Source organism: Mustela nivalis, assembly GCF_964662115.1.
Source record: "Mustela nivalis genome assembly, chromosome: X".
Lineage (NCBI taxonomy): Eukaryota > Metazoa > Chordata > Mammalia > Carnivora > Mustelidae > Mustela > Mustela nivalis.
In genome coordinates, this window is record NC_139040.1 from 15447120 (window position 1) to 15468257 (window position 21138).

General features: G+C 47.0%; 1 protein-coding gene across 2 annotated transcripts; it reads left to right on the forward strand.

The window, feature by feature from the left end:
* Positions 1-5498: 5498 nt before the first annotated feature.
* Positions 5499-18780, forward strand: LOC309855707 (cancer/testis antigen family 45 member A10-like). Of its 2 annotated transcripts, none has more exons than XM_082716256.1 (5): positions 5499-5630; positions 15701-15881; positions 17544-17666; positions 18038-18131; positions 18514-18780. In XM_082716256.1, the coding sequence occupies exons 2-5, from the start codon at positions 15707-15709 to the stop codon at positions 18611-18613; spliced, it is 492 nt and encodes a 163-aa protein (XP_082572382.1). In that variant the 5' UTR covers positions 5499-5630; positions 15701-15706; the 3' UTR covers positions 18614-18780. The 2 variants fall into 2 exon arrangements, with proteins under 2 accessions (XP_082572382.1, XP_082572381.1); XM_082716255.1 differs by lacking the exon at positions 5499-5630 and adding an exon at positions 14690-14820.
* The last annotated feature ends 2358 nt before the right edge of the window (positions 18781-21138 follow it).

Sequence of the window (21138 nt, forward strand, 5' to 3'; positions counted from 1 at the left end):
ACCCACTTCCCTCCATCAATTCTCAGTTTGTTCTCTATCGTTAAGAGTCTCCTATGGTTTGCCTCCCAACTCCTCTTTTTTTCCCTTGAATATATTTATCTGCTTTGTTTCCTAAATTGCACATGTAAGTGAAATCATACGGTATTTGTCTTTCTCTGACTGACATATTTCGCTTACACAATATGCTCTAGCTCTGTCCAAATTGTTGCAAATGAGAAGATGTTGTTCTTTTTCATGGCTGAGTAATATTCCATTATATATATGTGTGTGTGTGTGTGTGTGTGTGTGTGTACACACACATACAGAGAGAGAGAGAGAGAACTTCTTATATCCACTTATCAGTCAATGCACATTTGGATATTCTCCATAGTTTGGCTGTTGTTGATAATGCTACTATAAACATAAGGGTGCATTTACCCCTTAGAATATGTACTTTTCTAACCTTTGGGTAAATACCTAATAGTGCAATTTCTTAATTGTGGGATAGATATTTTTAACTTCTTGAGGAACCTCCATGCTGATTCCTGGAGACTGCTGGCTTTAAATCTAATCAGATTAAAGAAAGAATTCCAGAACCCAGAACAATTCCACAGAAGTCATCCTTATATTTGTTCTTTGTTCTCTAGAAACTCTGTCAGTATATTTATGTGTGTGTGTACATATATGTGTGTTTCATGGATTTGAAACTTCATAAGGAAGTGGTCTTATGCAAAGTTGTAACTCATTGAACAGTCTATAAGGTTGGTGTCTCCCTGTTGGACACCAGAGCAGCTCAGACATTCAGGAAGAAAAGATCACACTCAGGCCTAAACCCAAAGGTATGAGTTGGAACCCCCACAAAGATTTAACTGAAACTCATGTCTTGTCTTTTGCTTTCACCTTGAGAAAAAGGATAATCTGCAGAAACCTGAGCCTTTCACAATACAAAGCCCTTTCCTCTGATTCAGGTTACATGACTGACCTTCAGAGAGACCTTCCCTGACCACCAAATTCAAAGTACCATCTACTTGTGTTCCTTCTCTTCACCTGACTTCAACATTTTTCAATGCACTTACATCATGTTAGAGTCCCTCTGATTGTTTGGTGTTATCTCCCAACTGGAATGGAAGAACCACTAGAAGAGTGTCCAGTTCACTGTTCTTTCACACCTAGATAAGCAGCTTCCACTTAGATGGTTTAGAGCAAATACCGAATGAATTACTTTTGACCCTCACAACCAGTCTGGGAGGTTGATGCTGTCAGGGGCCTCGGTTTGTAGGAGGGGATGTGGAAACACAGAAAGGTTCGGCATATAACCCCAGGTGATGAGCAATATATGCTCATGGGTGGACCTGGAGCAGCCACGCAGAACCAGGGCTGCCTTGAAGCCAAGCTCTTCCCACTGCTCCAGGGCTGCCCCCAGACTTCACAGCCTCCAGCTACTCCTGACCCACAGTCTGCCATTGGTCCTTATTTGTCATCTGACCCTGGCTCTGGAACATTCTCTGCTCACTCTCCCTCCCTGACAGGAGCTCCCAGAAGAGGGGGGTCTTGCTTTCACCTGCCTCAAGCTCTCCCTTAGCTCTTCAGCCCTGAGGGCTTTCAGGAAGAGCTACCCTGTCAGACAGGGCTAAACTTCGGTCCCTCAGCAAATCCCTGGCCCACAGGGGAGTCTGCTGTCTGTATGCTCTCCAAATGAGATCACTAACCCCCAGTGAATGGCCCACGCTGTACTTTTCTCTGGCCCAGAGCCTGCAGCCTCTCTGAGGTATTGGGCCATGCTTGTCTCCTATAGGCAGCACCAAGCCTGAGCAGAACCTTTCCCAAGCACCTCAAACATGCCAGGGTAGACTTTGGTTTCTTACTATCCTCCTCACCACAGCCCCACAGCCACCTAATGAGGCAGAGGTCACAATTTCCACTTAACACCTGAAGACACTGACCCTGCAGAGAGCCTGTCCTTTCTCCAGGTCTAAGAGCTGGCTGGGAGCAGACGCCAGAGTGATTCCCAGTGTCCCTCAAGCCATAGCGTGTGCTCACGGTGCGTGTACAGCACCTTGCCCCTGCTTCACAAAAGGGAACATGGATTCCTTACTAAACTGAGATCTACAGACTAACGAGTGCCAGGACTTTGTTTCCCAAGTGAAGAAGTTGTGAACCTTAAAAATAAATCTGTTGGGCCACCGAGGTGGCTCAGTTGGTTAAGCATCTGACTTTGGTTTGGGTCATGATTTCAGGGCTCTTGGATCAAGCCCAGTTTGATCTATGCTCAATGGGGAGTCTGCAACTCCCTAGCCCTCTGATCCTGCCCCTGTTCATGCTCTCCCTTTCTCATATTAATTAATAAAATCTTAAAGCAAATAAAACTGTCAGTTATTGTGCCAACAAAATGCATTTATTTGGAGAAAACAGAGAATTGCAATCAAGAACAAACAAGTTGCGGCGCCAGGGTGGCACAGTGGGTTAAGGCCTCTGCTTTTAGCTCAGGTCATGATCCCAGGGTCCTGGGATCGAGCCCCACATTGGGCTCTCTGCTCAGCAGGGAGCCTACTCCCCCCCCCCCCTGCTTGCTTCTCTGCCTACTTGTGATCTCTCTCTGTCAAATAAATAAGTAAAATCTTTAAAAAAAAAAAAAAAGAACAAACAAGTTACAGCAAAACCATTGGCAAGTCTGGAGAACAAAGGAGAAGGCTCTTTTATCAGGGGAGAATGGACATTTGGAAGGCTGTTACAAAAGAAAAGTCCACTGCAGTAAACTGGGATTTGAATGTACAGCAGCTTCTCGTTGGCTGAGCTGTGAGTGTTCCACTTTGTCTGGGCTGTTGCTGGGGGAGGAGGAAAATCTTTCTTCCTCCTGCTGGGATAGTAAGGGAGCAGCTGAAGTAGAATGGACTTGCATGGTAAATTCCCCCTATGGGTGTACAATGGATAACCAGGGGTAGCGCCTCAGTGCTTCCCCTACTGGCCCCCCTTGAATCCAGTTTGGTGATCTTATGCTTTATAAGTCTTTTTTTTTTTTTTTTTTGGTACGTTTTTATAAGTTTCATAGAGTGCATGGCAAGACCCCCCTTTCATGTCCATGTACAGCAAGATTCCCTCCACGGTTCAAGACAAGCACGTAAGGCTACTAGAAAAAGTTGTCTATGCAGTCCGTAGTGGGCTGTATATACTTGCCTTTAAACCGTTTTAAACAGTTTAAGCTATTTCAAACAGCTTAGCCATTCAGCCAGGAAGGACTGACAAGTGCAATCACGCAAGGGGCGCTTGAAAAGGGCGGGTAATTGGGGGAGACCGGTGGGGGAGACGAAGCATGAGAGACTGTGGACTCTGAGAAACAAACTGAGGGTTTTGCAGGGGAGGAGCTGGGGGGTTGGGCGAGCCTGGTGGTGGGCATTAAGGAGTGCATGGATTGCATGGAGCGCTGGGTGTGGTGCATAAGCAATGAATCTTGGAACACTGAGGAAATAAAATAAAAATTTTTTTAAAAAAGAAAAAGAGCTGATAGGCTGCCGCAACATTAGAAGTAAGTCTTATATGTGAAGGAAAAAGGATCCCTTATGGGTCATAAGCGCTTATTCTGCGAGTAAATAATGTGTGTCTTTAGACTGATTTTCAATGCAAATCTTTTGAACAAACATCTGATGTTGGCCAAATAAATAAATAAATAAATAAAAAGAAAAGGAAAAAGAAAAGAGAAAGAGAAAGAAAAGAGCGGTGTAACTGTGCAGGCACCCTTGGGACCCCCAGCGCTTCCCCCATCCCTGCTCTGCAGCCACCCCAGCTTCCTACTTCCCTGCACTGGCAGCCCGAGCCCCAGCCCTTCCGGGGTCTTTGCAGCTGGGCTTCCTGCTGCCTCAGTTGTGCTCCCCAGGTCTTGTCGCCCTTCGCCTCTCTCCTCAAATGCCACTTCCTCACTGAGGTGCCTGTCACCCTATCTGAAGTGAGAGCCTCCGTCGTTCTCCTTCCGCCCCTTTTCCGTCCGCGCTACGACGACGTGCAGACAACGGGTCCGCTCCCTGGTGCCGCGTGGGTTCTGCGTGGAGCGCGACTGCGATCCCCTCGCCCGTGCTCCTGAGCCCTTTCTTCCTCATACGCAAACCCTGCCTTCGAGGGGCCACGGGAGGCCTTTCGCAAGATGTAGGCACCGCCTCTACGAGTTTCCTTCCAGAACAAAAAAAGGGAAACAGTGTAAATAGTTGACGGTCGGATACACTGGAGTGATACTTAGTATAAGACGCAGCCTATACGAGGAGGCATGTCTGGGTCGGTGGAGGCAGGGCCTGCGAGAGTCCACTCCCGCGTACAGGCAAGGAGAACTCGGGCCAATCCTGCCGAATCAACGGGCCGCAGAGCCGTGCAGCAGTCAATCCGAGCTCGGCAAGAACCGGAAGTGCGTTCGCTCCGGAAAGATGGCTCCGTCCCACTGGGGACGGTGGGCTTTGGGCCGTTGTGAGGAGCGCTATTCCTACTGCCCTGTCCTCAGCTCCGGGGTGGCCTTGAAACCAAGGACCTCACGTCCACAGTAGCTCGGAACACCAGCGACAGTCAGCCACTGGAGGGGACTAAACTGATGGGAGCTCCCCGCAAATCTCTGTTCCCACACAATTGTTACTATTTAATGTGCTTGGTGACTCCCTGAAAAGCACCGCTCCTGGGACTCGACCAACACAGAGCAGTCTAGAGCTCTCTCTGTGGGCACAGCCCTGTCGCCATCTTAAGGTGCCAGGCAGGAGCCCTGCAGGGAGTGTTGAATAGAAGGGATGACGGTGAGCAGTCTTGTCTTCCTTTCATTTTATGTGCAAGAAGTACTTGAAATGTTTCTCCTCCAAGAAAAACCTGCAAAGCAGAAGTGTGTAGACAAATTTTTACCAAATGCTCTTAAGTGTTCCTCAGGATTACGATGATGAAATAATCCCCCTCTGTTTCTGTTAAAACAATGGGCCACCTTTTTATTTGTGCACTCTCAGCTTTAAACACAACAAGCCTTTCACCTATTATGGGGAAAACATTCTGGTTCCGGGGCGCCTGGGTGGCTCAGTGGGTTAAGCCTCTGCCTTCGGCTCAAGTCATGACCCCAGGGTCCTGGGATCGAGCCCCGCATCGGGCTCTCTGCTCAGCGGGGGGCCTGCTTCCTCCTCTCTCTCTGCCTGCCTCTCTGCCTGCTTGTGATCTCTCTCTCTCTCTTTCTGTCAAATGAATAATGAATAAAATCTTAAAAAAAAAAATTCTGGTTCCTAGAAACGCCTTTTCTTGTGGTCTGTGTGGCCGAGTTCTGCCTGTAGGGGGCGCCTGAGCCGGGGCCCGAAAGACTTGCTTCCTGGTTCTGGGCAGCGGGCACAGCTGGCCCCTGGGGGGCAACAGGCTTCTCCAGCACCTGGTTCCGCACCGCACACAGCTTCTCGGGGGGTCGGGCTGCTGCAGGGCAGTGTGGCCAACAGCCCGCCAAGTCGTGTAAACGCCCTTACACCTCCCCGGGGCCGTAAAAAGAAGTAGATCAGCCTTCTGGCCGGACAGCTGTGTGTGCGCACCGCTCCCAGATCCCCTAGGGGGCGGATGTCCAGAGGTTTCCCAGGGGGCACCTTTCTGTACAGTCCCACCTGAGAGGCACCACGACGTCCCTGCCATTCTTGTCTCCAGGCGCCTGGAACGAGGTCAGGATTTTAACCCTGGGACAGTGGGTTCTGTCCCCTGGCGCTGTCCCTGGGCCCTGAAAGTGCCTCTCCCTTGGCTGTGGTGTCTTCCTGAGGGGGATCTACCTCAGCTCTGTGGAGAGACGTGGGTGGGTTCTGACCTCAGCACGGGGGAGGCATTTTCTGGGCAGCTTGTCTCAGCCATGGTGGAGAAGAGGCAGTCCTTGGTGGTGTCTTGAGTTCTGTGAGGGACTCTGCTTACGTAATTCTGTCAGCACTGGCGAGGGGACATGTCTTTGGGTGATCCCCTCAGTCCTACGTGAGGGACGGGGGAGTGGTTCCTGGCTCTCGGTTCAAGCTCTGTGAGGGGGATGTTTCCTGGGCTGCACCAGCTCAGCCCTCGGATTCCTGTCCCTGAGGGCTTCTACCTCAGCCTGCGAGACACTCGCCTTGGGGTGCAGCTCAGCCCGAGGGGGCATTTTCCCGGGGTGCTCTGTCTCAGCCATGGTGGGCCTGGGCTTCCGTGGTGCCCTGCTGGTCCCTGGTGGGACTCGTAGTCCTGGGGAGACTTTCGTGGGGGCTCTGTCCCCTCCTATGGGGGTGCCGTTCCTCCGATGGTTTGAGACGATGGGGAAGCTGTCCCCGGGGGGCTCCGTCTGAGCCGGGCGTGGCCGGGAGAGAACTTCACCTTGGGTGCTCGCTCCGCACTGGGGGTTTGGGCTCTTTCTTGGCGCTCCCGCTGCCGTCTGGGGAGCCCAGGCTCTTCCTCGGAAGGTCCATCTCTGCCCAGAAGCGGGCTTCTCCTTGAGTGCCCCCTCCCAGCCCTGGGTGGAGGGTTCCTTGGGCACTTGGTCCCCCTTACGGAGGTGGGCGGCTCTTCCTCGGCTGCCCTGTCTCAGCCGTTGCCGGGGTGGGGGGCATTCTGGGGGCTCTGCTCAGGGGGTGCACTCTCCCTCGTGTGGTCTGTCTCACTCAGCCTTTGGGGTGAATTCTTACTCGGGGGCTCTCGGGCACTTTGGGTGGTTTGCTCTTGCTTGGGTGCTCTGTCTCCGCCCGGGGTGGGGTAGTTTCCCTGGGTTTCTGGATCTCAGTCTCGCAGGGGTTCTGTCTAACCTTCTATGGGTGACCGTGGTCATCAAAGTGGGAATCTGGGGCGGACAACATATGAGAGTTGGTTGCCTTCTATACTCAGAAACACTTGCTACAGGGCATCTTTAATCTCAGTGCCCTGGTGGGTGTGCAGGGGCCTCTCATTATCTCTTCTACATGTGCATTTTGTACTGGTTAATGTGCCTTACTGGCCATTTCTGTATGTCTTTTGAAGAGTCATTCCAGGACGTGCATCCACATCTTACTGAGATATCTGTAGTTTTTTTTTATTATTATTATTATTTCTTTTCAGCTTAACACTATTCATTGTTTTTGCAGCACACCCAGTGCTCCATGCAATCGGTGCCCTCCCTAATACCCACCACCTGGTTCCCCCAACCTCCCACCCCGCCCCTTCAAAACCCTCAGGTTGTTTTTCAGAGACCATAGTCTCTCATGGTTCACCTCCCCTTCCAATTTCCCTCAACTCCCTTCTCCTCTCCATCTCCCCATGTCCTCCATGTTATTTGTTATGCTCCACAAATAAGTGAAACCATATGATAATTGACTCCCTCTGCTTGAATTATGAGATATCTGTAGTTTTAAAATTGATTTGCTGTTCAACATATGTTTATATTTATACATATACTTAAAAATATAATTTTCTGTGTCTTCTGCTGATCTGTTTTGTTTTGTCACTCTCTTTTTTGAGAGGGAGAGAGAAGGCATGCACACAAAAAGCAGGGAGTGACAGAGGGAGAGAGAGAATCATAAGCAGGTTGCCCACCCAGCACAGAGCCCAGGTTGGAGCCCAGGTTGGGGCTCAATCTCACCACCTTGAGATCATAACCTTATCCAAAGTCAAGTGTCAGATGCTTAACCAGCTGAGCCACACAGGTGCCCTAAGTCGTTGCCTTCTTAGTATATTTTTGATGCACCGAAATTCTCAGTTTAATTAAGTCTAATTAGTCAACCTATTCATCATGGTCAGTGATTTCATTCTTTTTAAAAGCTTTACCTTTTAAAACCATGAACGTAATATCCTACGTGTCCTTCTATCTCTCCTATTCATGGGAGATCAATGTTATATGGACAGGAAGGGGATCAGAGCAGAATTGCTGTTCTCCGCAGGGAGCAGGTGGACTTACTGAATGGACCACAAAGGCTTGAAGGCCCCAGTGTCAGCAATCTAGCACCCGCTAGATTTCCCGAGTTATGTCTAGACTCCCTGTCCTGTCGCACTGGTGTATCCGCCCACCCTTGCTCCAACCCCACAGCGTTGTCATGGCTCCTACGTCTGCTGTCTGGCCGTGTGCATCTTCCAACCTGGTGCTTTTGCCTAAATAGGGTCTCAGCTATTCTAGGCCCTTCGATATCCATATACTCTGTAGTATCAGCTCATGAGTTATCCCCAATATTAACAGGGAGATTTTAAAGTTTTAATAAAAAATTACTTACATTTAAGCATGATGCAATAATTATTCTGGGCAGAATTGGCAACAATGACTTAATAATGCGTCTTCCCATCCACACGGTATGTATGTATCCACACGGCCCATTTACTGAGGCCTTTGATTTCTGTCCATCAGGTTTATGTTTCATGGGTAGTGCTTAGGCACACCTGTGGTTAGCTTTATTCTATAGGTTTTGATTTTTAAAAAAATTTTTTTTATTTGTGAGTAATCTCTTCACCCAACATGGGGCTTGAACAGACAACCCCAAGATCAACCGTCCCACCATCCACTGACTGAGCCAACCAGGTGCCCCTAGATGTGCTTGACACTGTTCTAATGGTATTTTGAATATCTTTTTCTAATCGGATTGTTATTTCACAGAAATACACAGGTTTTTGATTCTTGCTCTTGCATCCAGTAACTTGGCTACTGTACACTTATTAATTCTCTGTATTTTACATCCTTTTGGATATTCTACATATAGAACATGTCCACTGTGAACAATGACAGCCTCAGTCCTTCTTCTCCAAAATGTATACTTATTATTGTTTACTGACAGTTTTCAGTTCCTCCAGTATGTTCTTGAAAACACAGCGGACACCATGTCTTATTTCAAACTCAAGAAGAAAGAGTTGGGCATGTCACCATTAAATACAGCTCTTGTGTGCATTTTGCAGGGGGTGGGGGAGAGGGGGAAGATAAGCTTTCTTAGGTTAAAGAAGTTGCCTTTCATCCAAAGTTGCTGAGGATTTTTACTGTGAATAAGTATCCAGCATCAACCCACTTATTACAATGGCGCTGTGCGTTTTGCCTGGTTTTTGCTGTTTATGTAGCACATTTCACGGATAAATTTTCCAGGGTGAAACCAGTCTTCCTTCCAGCAATAGACCCAACTACCCCATGACCTTTAGGGTTTGTTTGTTTGTTTGTTTGTCTTTTAATGTCCTCTTTAATTTTACTTGCTAACGAGTTGTTTAGGAGTTGTGGGTCTATATTCAGGAGAGCAATCTGGGTCTTTTGCTTTCCTTTTCTTCCAGGGTTTTTGGTAGATGTTAGCAACACATTTATCTTGGCGTCACAAAATGAGTAGGGAACTCGCACCCTTTCTTCTCTTCTCCGAAAGCGTTTGCGTAAGACTGGTATTATATCCCCCCTGAATGTTTGAGGGACTCCCCAGGAAAGCCTTTAGAATGGAAAGGCTCCTCATTTGGTACTAAACGTTGGACCACATACAGGGGTGTTCAGATTTTCCGTTTCTTCTTGGTGACTTTTGGAATGTTTCCTTGCTCTAGGACAGTGTCTATGTCGTCTCAGTTCCCAAATTTACTATAAAGTCACTCTGGGTGTTCCCGCTGTCTTTCACAGAGCTCCCTTCTGGATACAGGGCTCGGACTCCTGCTTGGTGGACAGTATTGTTATTCTGTGGCTAAGTTGTCCTTGGTAATCATGCCAAGGAGCCATCTTGGTCTGTTCAGGCTGCCATAGCACCATGGCAGTAACTGGGAAGGTGACTGGGACAGAAATGTGTAGTCCAGAGCTGGGGAGGCTGGGGCACCAGGACCAGGCTGCCGGCACCAGGGAGATGTAGGGATGTCCGTGGCCTAGTTCAGAGTCAGGCGCCCTCATTCTGCCCCGTGGGAGGGCTCGGGGTCTCTGCAGCCTCCTTTCTGAAGTACTAATCCAGCTCAGGAGTGGGCCACTGTCTGCACCTCAGCACCCGCCAAAGGACCCGGATGCCTCCTGATATCAGCTTCCCTGGGGGTTTGGATTTCAACACAGGCTGTTGGGGAGACACAAGTGTCAAAACACAGCATAGCTCTCACTATAGTCTTTTTGCCTCTTCCTCCAGGGACAGACCTCATTCATTTGCAGCAATGTTTCTTTTCTAACAGAATGTGAAGTTGTAAGCTCCCCCTCCCCATTTCACGTGTCCCACAGAATCAGTCATGTGATGTTTTCTTAGAGTTCAATAGTGAGTATTGATTTAGAAGTATGTTACAAACTTTTGGAGTACCTTTTGTTGTGTTGGCAAGAAGTACTTCTTTAATTTCATTTTGTTTAGATATCATAGTCTACGTGAAATTAAGGATTGGGGTTTTGGTGTCACCATTGCCAATGTTTGCCTGCATGAGAAGAAATTATATTCTTTTTTAAAAAAATTTATTTATTTTCAGAAAAACAGTATTCATTATTTTTTCACCACACCCAGTGCTCCGTGCAATCCGTGCCCTCTATAATACCCACCACCTGGTACCCCAACCTCCCACACCCCCGCCACTTCAAACCCCTCAGATTGTTTTTCAGAGTCCATAGTCTCTCATGATTCACCTCTCCTTCCAATTTACCCCAACTCCCTTCTCCCCTCTACCACCCCTTGCCCGCCATGATATTTGTTATGCTCCACAAATAAGTGAAACCATATGATAATTGACTCTCTCTGCTTGACTTATTTCACTCAGCATAATCTCTTCCATTCCCGTCCATGTTGCTACAAAAGTTGGGTATTCGTCCTTTCTGATGGAGGCGTAATACTCCATAGTGTATATGGACCACATCTTCCTTATCCATTCGTCCGTTGAAGGGCATCTTGGTTCTTTCCATAGTTTGGCGACCGTGGCCATTGCTGCTATAAACATTGGGGTACAGATGGCCCTTCTTTTCACGACATCTGTATCTTTGGGGTAAATACCCAGGAGTGCAATGGCAGGGTCATAGGGAAGTTCTATTTTTAATTTCTTGAGGAATCTCCACACTGTTCTCCAAAGAGGCTGCACCAACTTGCATTCCCATCAACAGTGTAAGAGGGTGCCCCTTTCTTCACATCCTCTCCAACACATGTTGTTTCCTGTTTTGTTCATTTTGGCCATTGTAACTGGTATAAGGTGATATCTCAATGTGGTTCTAATTTGAATCTCCCTGAGGGCTAATGATGATGAACATTTTTTCATGTGTCTGATAGCCATTTGTATGTCTTTTTTTTAAAAGATTTTATTTATTTACTTGACAGAGAGAGATCACAAGTAGACAGAGAGGCAGGCAGAGAGAGAGAGAGGGAAGCAGGCTCCCCGCTGAGCAGAGAGCCCGATGCGGGCCTCGATCCCAGGACCCTGAGATCATGACCTGAGCCGAAGGCAGCAGCTTAACCCACTGAGCCACCCAGGCACCCCGCCATTTGTATGTCTTGATGGGAGAAGTGTCTGTTCACAGCTTCTGCCCATTTTTTGATATGTTTGCCTGTTTCGTGTGTGTTGAGTTTGAGGAGTTCATTATAGATCCTGGATATCAACCTATTGTCTGTACTGTCATTTGCAAATATCTTCTCCCATTCCATGGGTTTCCTCTTTGTTTTGTTGACTGTTTCCTGTGCTGTGCAGAAGCTTTTGATTTCAATCAGGTGGGATTCATCCCTGGGCTACAAGGATGGTTCAACATTCGCAAATCAATCAATGTGATACAGCAAATTAATATGAGAAGAGTGAAGAACCACATGGTCCTTTCAATTGATGCAGAAAAAGCATTTGACAAAATCCAGCATCCGTTCCTGATTAAAACGCTTCAAAGTATAGGGATAGAGGGAACATTCCTGAACCTCATCAAATCTATCTATGAAAGACCCACAGCAAATATCATCCTCAATGGGAAAAAGCTTGCAGCCTTCCCGTTGAGATCAGGAACAAGACAAGGATACCCACTCTCACCACTCTTGTTCAACATAGGATTAGAAGTCCTAGCAACGGCAATCAGACAACAAAGAGAAATAAAAGGTATCCAGATTGGTAATGAAGAAGTCAAACTCTCTCTCTTCGCAGATGACATGATTCTTTATATGGAAAACCCAAAAGACTCCGCCCCCAAACTACTAGAACTCATACAGCAATTCAGCAACGTGGCAGGATACAAAGTCAATGTGCAGAAATCAGTGGCTTTCTTATACCCTAACAAGGAAAATACAGAAAGGGAAATTAGAGAATCGATTCCATTTACTATAGCACCAAGAACCATAAGATACCTGGGAATAAACCTAACCAAAGAGGTAAAGGATCTGTACTCGAGGAACTACAGAACACTCATGAAGGAAATTGAAGAAGACCCAAAAAGATGGAAGACCATTCCATGCTCTTGGATCAGAAGAATAAACATTGTTAAAATGTCTATAATGCCTAGAGCAATGTATACTTTTAATGCCGTTCCAATCAAAATTCCACCGGTATTCTTCAAAGAGCTGGAGCAAATAATCCTAAAAAGTTGTATGGAATCAGAAGAGACCCTGAATCGCTAAGGAAATGTTGAAAAACAAAAATAAAGCTGGGGGCATCACGTTACCTGATTTCAAGCTTTATTACAAAGCTGTGATCACCAAGACAGCATGGTACTGGCATAAAAACAGACGCATAGACCAGTGGAAGAGAGTAGAGAGCCCAGATATGGGTCCTCAACTCTATGGTCAATTAATCTTTGACAAAACAGGAAAAAATATACAGTGGAAAAAAGATAGTCTCTTCAATAAATGGTGCTGGGAAAACTGGACAGCTATATGTAGAAGAATGAAACTCGACCATTCTCTTACACCGTACACAAAGATAAACTCAAAATGGATAAAAGACCTCAACGTGAGACAGGAATCCATCAGAATCCTAGAGGAGAACATAGGCAGTAATCTCTTCGATATCAGCCACGGCAACTTCTTTCAAGATATGTCTCCAAAGGCAAAGGAAACAAAAGCGAAAATAAACTTTGGGGACTTCATCAAAGAAATTATATTCTGATTAATGAATACAGGATCCTATGTGAGGCCATGGTCAACCCTATCAGGGGTGGTGTCTTTCAATCTAGGCATTTGCTGTCTGGGGCCTGAGCCGAGGAAATTGTCACATTCTGATTGATGCCCCCCCTGCCCCACCCCCCCCCCCCCCGTAGAGCAAAATGATCGTTGGAGGCAGACATGTGCACAGAAGGATTCCATCACAGCAAACCTTAGGACTTCCTGTGGGAATGCGACAGAAGGATGTAACCTCATTCTTCTGCTACACAGGACTTGAGTAGCAGGTAGCTGAGGAGCCCTGGCTTCCACTTTGCAATCATGAGGAGGAGCCAGAACTCGGATGACGTGGCTTCAAAATGCAGAAGAGAAACCTGGGGAAGGGACCAGGCCCTTGGTCATATTATTGATACAGGATTCAGCTCATTTGATGGTAACCTCCACTTAGCTGTTGGCTTCTTGTATCATTTTAGCCAAAACAGGAGAGGTTTATGGCCCTGTGATTGAAAGCACCTTATGCAAAACAGTGTTCATGGTGGCAAGCAAAGGAGCAAAACACAAGACACATTTGGGAATGGAAGAAATTGTACCAGCTGGCAACAACCACTTTTCACATTCAGTATGCCCAAAGCCTGGCTTCTCCTCATAAAACGGCAATGTTCTTGTTAGATTTGGATCTCAGTGTGAAAAACGTCCCATTTGCCAATGCTCCCCCAGGGTGCACAGGCTCCACTTTTCACAATTCAGAGCCTGCAGAGCAGCTGTGAGAAGGAGAAGGGCTCATTCTGCCCTTCTGTAGATGGGTACCATGGAGGATGCCAGGAGGGAAGCCTGAGAAACTAAAGGAGGGGCGGCTCCTGGGCTGGACCGGACTCAGCTTTGAGGACGAATCAGCTTCCTGTGCTGCTCAATCCTCACGTGCTCACATTAGTCCAGGCCCCGCCCATCAACATTTCTGGTTCCAGTGCAAAGAAAATGTTGCATGTAAAGGGAAATGCAATGAAACTTTTGTAGTTAAAATGTTACTGAGGAAGTTGGCAGGGGGCGATAGTTCTCAGAAAAAATGGATTCACACCCAGCAAGGTCAGAAGACACAGACAGATAAAGAAGCACTGTGGGATGTGGGAAGTAGCCTCAAGCCGAACGCACTGCTTTTCCACTGGTGGCTCCTGCTTCGTGGTTCCTTGGGAATGTGGGGAACACAGCTGTTGGGGGCTCAGGCCACGGATTTCAGTGTCCCTCGGTCCTCCTTCTGACCCCTCTTAACGTGACCTGCCCCTCCCTCATCTCGTCGCTTTCGTGAGATGATCCTCTGCCGAGTAAAGGCATTTTGATGAAGGATGGTACTGCAGGCTGGGGGCTAGTGAGGCGGGAGAAGGCACCTGCGCCTGGCCAGCCACCCTTCATGGGAATCTTTGAGCTGGCTGATTGCTCCTGAGCCCCACACCTACCCTTCCTTACCTTGTATCCAGTTTTTGCCAGAATTCTGCCTTGGTTGGGGGAGTTTCTGAGAGCACGTGGCCTCCTGTTGACCCCAAGTTGGCCGCGGGCTATCGGAAGGCCCTCATCCCTTCCCCTGTCCTTGAACGTACGTTCCTCTCCGTCGTGGGAGCTGTCACACAGTTCCAGCTTCAGAGGGAGTGTTGTTGGGCCCATCTGGACAGTGCCTGGGATGAAGCCCACGCAGGCGACTATATAAACTTGAAGGGCCCTGCCTGGCAGTGCGCAGATCTCCTCGTGGGGCCGCCCAGGACCAGCCTGGTATGTATGTTCCTTGCTTCTTAGACCCGCCAGGACCCAGGAGGAGTGGCCTGCCTCCTTCGTGGTCTGTCCTTGTCTTCCCTGTCAGGGGCCAGTGGCTGATTTCGCCCAGATGCTCAGCAGCGAGCTCTCAGGGGCCAGAGGCCAGGTGAGCAGAGACATGGGTCTGGACCTTTCTACAGGGAGGCCACTCCTAGACAGCAGAGGAAGCAATCCAACTGTGCGTGTAGGCAGAGAGCCCCCAAAGGAGCCACGTGCGTGCTGAAGAAATGCCTGGCTGATGGCTCAGGACACATTGTGGAGGAGGGAAGGTGCAAGATTGTGAGAGCCGGTCTGGACGGGTGGAATGCTGGCATGGTTTCTCACGTTTTTCTTTAAACTCCAGTTAGGTAACACAGAGATGCTATTAGTGTCAGGTGTAGAACTGAGTGATTCCACACGTGTCTGTACAACAGCCGGTGCTCATCACACAAGGGCCCTCCCTCATCCCGGTCACACACATGTCCCCAAGCCCACCTCCCCTCCAGGACCCTGAGTTTGTTCTCTGCGCTTAGGAGTCTGTTTTCTGGTTTGCCCTTCTTTCCCTCGCCCCGTGGTCATCTGTTTGTTTCTTAAATTCTGCATGTGAGCAAACTCGTTTGCTGTTTGCCTTTCTCTCACAGACTTACTGTGCTTAGCATTCTGCTCTCTAGCTGCACCCACGTCGTTGTGCATGGCAAGATTTCATTGTTTTTGACAGCAGAGTAATATTCTGCTGTAGACGTACACCATGTCTTCTTTTTCCATTCATCAGTCAGTCACCAGTCTGGCTCTTCCCAGAGTTCAGCTGCTGTCGGCGATGCTGCTGTAAACATCGGGGTGCAGGTACCCCTTCAAATCAGTATTTTTGTTGTCTTTGGGTAAATACCTGGTACTGCAAATGTTGGGTCATCACATAGTTCTATGGATACGTCCTGAGAGACCTCCGTCCTCTTTCAGAGTGGTTGTTTTTTTGTCATTAATGGAACATGTTTCTTAATGCTCCTCAGGAAGTGATGAGTGATAAAGCAGAGGAGTCCGCTGTTGGGCCCAAAAGCCAAGTGAAACGTTCTGGAAAATCCATCACTCCGCCTCCATTTAAGAAAAGGCTGAGCATGCCGCTGCTGTCAGTGAGAGAGGAAGGAGAGGGATCATCCCAGCCTGGGGCCTCAGCCGTGTCCTCGGAAGATGGTGAGGATGCCCTGCCCGTCCTCCCCTCCTCTCCCTGACCTGGCCCAGGGCAGCCCCTCCTCTGGCTCCTCCATGCCTCGGGGTCAGTTCTGATCAAGGTCACTGGCTTTGGGTGAGGCTGCCATTAATTTCCCAGCCACACTGGACCAGGTGATCACTCTGTCCTTCATGGAGACATTCCTGGCTCCCCAGACTCTGCATTCTACAGATGTTCTTCTCCTTTCTGATCTCCTTTCTCTCCTCTTAACACTGTCGCAGTTCCTGAGTCCCACCGTTATACTGTCCCTCATTCCACACTGCCTCATCACTCAGCAAGGTGTTCCAGTGCTTCTGAGCTCGCGTCCTGCTTCCCCGCCTGAACGTGTGTAGCCCATTTGTTGCCGTGTACCCAGGGTGACCGTGTCCACCCAGAAATCAGATCATCACATGCATATCCTGAAACCCATCATTAATTCCCCAAGCGCTCGGAACAGAGTCTGAGCTCCTGATGCTGGTCTCCAGACCTTGCACCTCCTGACCCTGCCATCCTCTCCTGCCATCTCATGTCCTCTCCGTGTCATCCTTGCTCTCTTTGCGTCTGACCCTTATTCTGTGGCCCAGGCTTGTCCCCTTGCACAGGCAGTGCATGGCCTTCATGGCAGCCAGGCCGCCTCCGCTGTGTGTGCACGGGCCGGCTCTGTCTCCTGCTCCTGGCTCTGCCCAGGGCTCACCTCTTCAGACCGCCCTGCCCGACCACGCATCATGGAGGCCTCCTCTCCCACTCTGGCTCACATCCCTGCTGACTTCTTCCTAACACAAAATCAAACCATGTTATTCCTTGCCCATTGTACATGTACTCTCTGATGTCCACAGTGGTTGTAACTTCTAAAAGGAAAGGGTTCTTCTGTCTGGCTCACTGCTGATCCCCACTCCTGGCTTGATGCTTGGCACAGAGGAGCATGAGTGAATGAAGTAGATGTGTCAGACTTGGAGTAAAAAAAAAAAAAAAATTATCTCCTGAGACCAAAAAAAAAAAAAAAAAAAAAAGCCAGATGAGGAAGATCATTTACTGACTGGGATCTCTAGTGATTTAGTGCCAGTATCAGGCATCGTGACATCAAGTGACATCAAGTGACACGTTCAGCTCTTCTCCTTGTAGAGTGCATCAAGGGAACATTGAATCCTGAGTCCCAGGGAACATTGAATCAACATTGTTGATTAGTTGTATTGTCCAAGTCTGTTTCTGTGTGTATGCGTAGTGACAAGAATAGAAGAGGCTTCTCTGTTGTATTATTTTTCATGAGGTCAAATTTTCAGTACTGATACATCTAGCTGGTGTATTGTCCTGCTGCGAAAAGAAATATTAGAGACTGTGAAGCACATGGATGTGTGTATGGGGTTGCTGAAATGCCCATCATTGCAGCTCCTCATTCAGTGAGGTTTCCAGGGGCACCTGCCATTCACAGTATGCACGGGGCGGGGAGGGGAAGTGGTCGATCCCCACCTGATGGCTTCTGGTCAAAATCTGATCTCCAGAGCTTGTGAGCGTGGCAGGAGACGGTATTCCACACAATTGGATTCTTTGTGTCCTGACTTAGCCAGGGTCAACAAGGGGTGGGCCGATTCACAGACCTGGTAGTGATGCCCTGGTGGGAGGAATCTTTCCCAGCTGTCTCTCTGCAGATGAGCCCAAGGGCACAGCAACGTCTGTGTGGGAAGATGTGCCAGATCAACTGCCAATACCAGTGAAAATCAATATGGAAATAAAACTGCAATTGAAGAAGGAAATCCGATATTTTGAAGGAAGTAAGTCGAGTGACAATTTCTGTCCATGAAACCACAGGAAGTCTTTCCCATTCTCTGATCCAGACTAGATTCCACTGACCTCATCCTTTGCCAGAACTGGGTTTTCCCAATTAGAATGGTTCGTCTTTATTTTGACTGAAATGTCCCAGTAAACCTTTTTCTCTTGTTCTTTTGTATTTCTTAATTGGTTATTGTGTACTAGATTCCGTTGGTGGATATATTCGGATGTCTGAAAGTAAGGATGGAACGCACAGGTACTCTGTAACATTCTAGCCCTTGAATGATCACCGAGTCTCCAAGACTGAGTTCTGTCTCCTCTTTGTACTTTAGAAATACTGAAGGGTTTTTTTTTTTTCTCTAAATATCTTCAGAATATGAAAAAATCCTCAAATTGCTTGAGGGAGTGCAAGGACCTCCGGAAGTGCACAAAAAATTTGCTGTATATGCCATGAAGGAAGCGGCAAAGTGAGTGTAGGAGGACGTGTCCAGAATGTTTCACGGCGGGGCCAGTGGGCTGCTGGGTGAGGGGTGGGTTTGGGCCCTGCCTGACTTTTCTCAAACCCTGATCCTCACTCAGAGTCCATGTTGTCTCCACTTATTTTGATTGATATTATCTGAGTTTCACTCATTCTTGCAAGCTCAAGGAACCTTCTGTTCACACCCGAGTTTGAGGTGGGCCTTGACCTTGAACTGGCACTCTGTATTTACTGGATTGTTGTCCCATACCATGCAGATGTGTTTTCTGTTCTCCTGTAAACTGAGCTTCTCTCTGTATTTTGCACAGTGCGTCCTACAACATGGGTTGTTTGGGTATCATTCGGTTAACGGCTTGTCTCTTTATTTTCAGATTTAAAAGAGAAGGCTTAATAAGTCACCTTGAGAAGGTACTAGAGAAAATAGAACGCGACCAGTTTCTCAACAAAGGTGATAGCTCCCCAAGCTTTTAATCCCGTATGGCAATCATCAATGAGAAAGCAGAGCCAATTGGCTGTCCTGGAATGCGACCAGATATTGTTGATGGCTCCTAGCATGATGAGCTAAGAAATCGTCTTCTTGGGGCTAAGGAAAAGCGTTGCAACTTTCATGTTATAAGTTTCTGTTAGTAAAAGTTGGCCTTTTGCCCTAAGCGTTTTGTCTCAATGCATTGTTTGTTTGTTTGTTTTCCTTCTGTTTAGTCATGAGGGTACACTACATCCTAGGTTCTCTGCAGGTCACAAGTATGTATTTGGTATTTATTGTCATCTTCTATACCAGCCATTTCTTTTTCTTTCTTTCTTTTTTTCTTTTTTTTCAGAGAGGGAGGGCCATGAGGAACAGAAGGAGAGGAAAAATTATATATTTTAATATTCTTTAATTTTTAATTTTTTCAGTGTAACTCTATTCATTATTTTTGCACCACACCCAGTGCTCCATGCAATCCGTGCCCTTCCTCATACCCACCACCTGGATCCCCCAACCTCCCACCCCCGCCCCTTCAAAACCCTCTGATTTTTTTTCAGTGTCCATAGTCTCTCATGGTTCACCTCCTCTTCCACTTTCCCTCAACTCCCTTCTCCTCTCCATCTCCCCTTGTCATCCATGATATTTGTTATGCTCTACAAATAAGTGAAACCATATGTTAATTGACTTTCTCTGCTTGACGTATTTCGCTCAACATAATCTCTTCTAGTCCTGTCCATGTTCCTACAATAGTTGGAGGCATAGTACTCCATAGTGTATATGGACCACATCTTCCTCATCCATTCGTCCGTTGAAGGGCATCTTGGTTCTTTCCACAGTTTGGCGACCATGGCCATTGCTGCTATAAACATTGGGGTACAGATGGCCCTTCTTTTCACGACATCTGTATCTTTGGGGTAAATACCCAGGAGTGCAAGGGCAGGGTCATAGGGAAGCTGTAATTTTAATTTCTTGAGGAATCTCCACACCATTTTCCCAAGTGGCTGCACCAACTTGCATTCCCACCAACAGTATAAGAGGGTTCCCCATTCTCCACATCCCCTCCAACACATGTTGTTTCCTGTCTTGCTAATTTTGGCCATTGTAACTGGTGTAAGTTGGTATCTCAATGTGGTTTTAATTTGAATCTTCCTGATGGCTAGTGATGATGAACATTTTTTCATTTGTCTGATAGCTATTTGTATGTCTTCATTGGAGAAGTGTCTGTTCATATCTTCTGCCCATTTTTTGATATGCTTGTCTGTTATGTGTGTGTTGAGTTTGAGGAGTTCTTTATAGATCCGGGATATCAACCTTTGGTCTGTACTGTCGTTTGCAAATATCTTCTCCCATTCCATGGGTTGCCTCTTTGTTTTGTTGACTGTTTCCTTTGCTGTGCAGAAGCTTTTGATTTTGATGAAGTCACAAAAGTTCATCTTCGCTTTAGTTTTTTTTGCCTTTGGAGACATATCTTAAAAGAAGTTGCTGTGGCTGATATTGAAGCGTTTACTGCTTGTGTTCTCCTCTAGGATTCTGATGGATTCCTGTCTCACTTTGAGATCTTTTATCCATTTTGAGTTTATCTTTGTGTATGGTGTAAGGGAATGGTCAAGTTTCATTCTTCTACATAGAGCTGTCCAGTTTTCCCGGCACCATTTATTGAAGAGACTGTCTTTTCTCCACTGTATATTTTTTCCTGTTTTGTCGAAGATTATTTGCCCATAGAGTTGAGGGTCCATATATGGGCTCTCTACTCTGTTCCACTGGTCTATGTGTCTGTTTTTATGCCAGTACCATGCTGTCTTGGTGATCACAGCTTTGTAATAAAGCTTGAAATCAGGTAACATGATGCCGCCTGTTTAATTTTTGTTTTTCAACATTTCCTTAGCGATTCGGGGTCTCTTCTGATTCCATACAAATTTTTGGATTATTTGCTCCAGCTCTTTGAAAAATACCGGTGGAATTTTGATTGGAATGGCATTAAAAGTATATATTGCTCTAGGCAGTATAGACATTTTAACAATGTTTATTCTTCCGATCTAAGAGCATGGAATGGTCTTCCATCTTTTTGTGTCTTCTTCAATTTCTTTCATGAGTGTTCTGTAGTTCCCTGAGTACAGATCCTTTACGTCTTTGGTTAGGTTTATTCCCAGGTATCTTATGGTTCTTGGTGCTATAGTAAATGGAATCGATTCTCTAATTTCCCTTTCTGTATTTTCCTTGTTAGTGTATAAGAAAGCCACTGTTTTCTATACATTGACTTTGTATCCTGCCATGTTACTGAATTGCTGTATGAGTTCTAGTAGTTTGGGCGTGGGGTCTTTTGGGTTTTTCATGTAAAGAATTATGTCATCTGCGAAGAGAGAGAGTTTGACTTCTTCATTGCCAATTTGGGTACCTTTTACTTCTCTTTGTTGTCTGATTGCTGTTGCTAGGACTTCTAATACTATGTTGAACAAGAGTGATGAGAGTGGGCATCCTTGTCTTGTTCCTGATCTCAATGCGAAGGCTGCAAGTTTTTTCTCATTGAGGA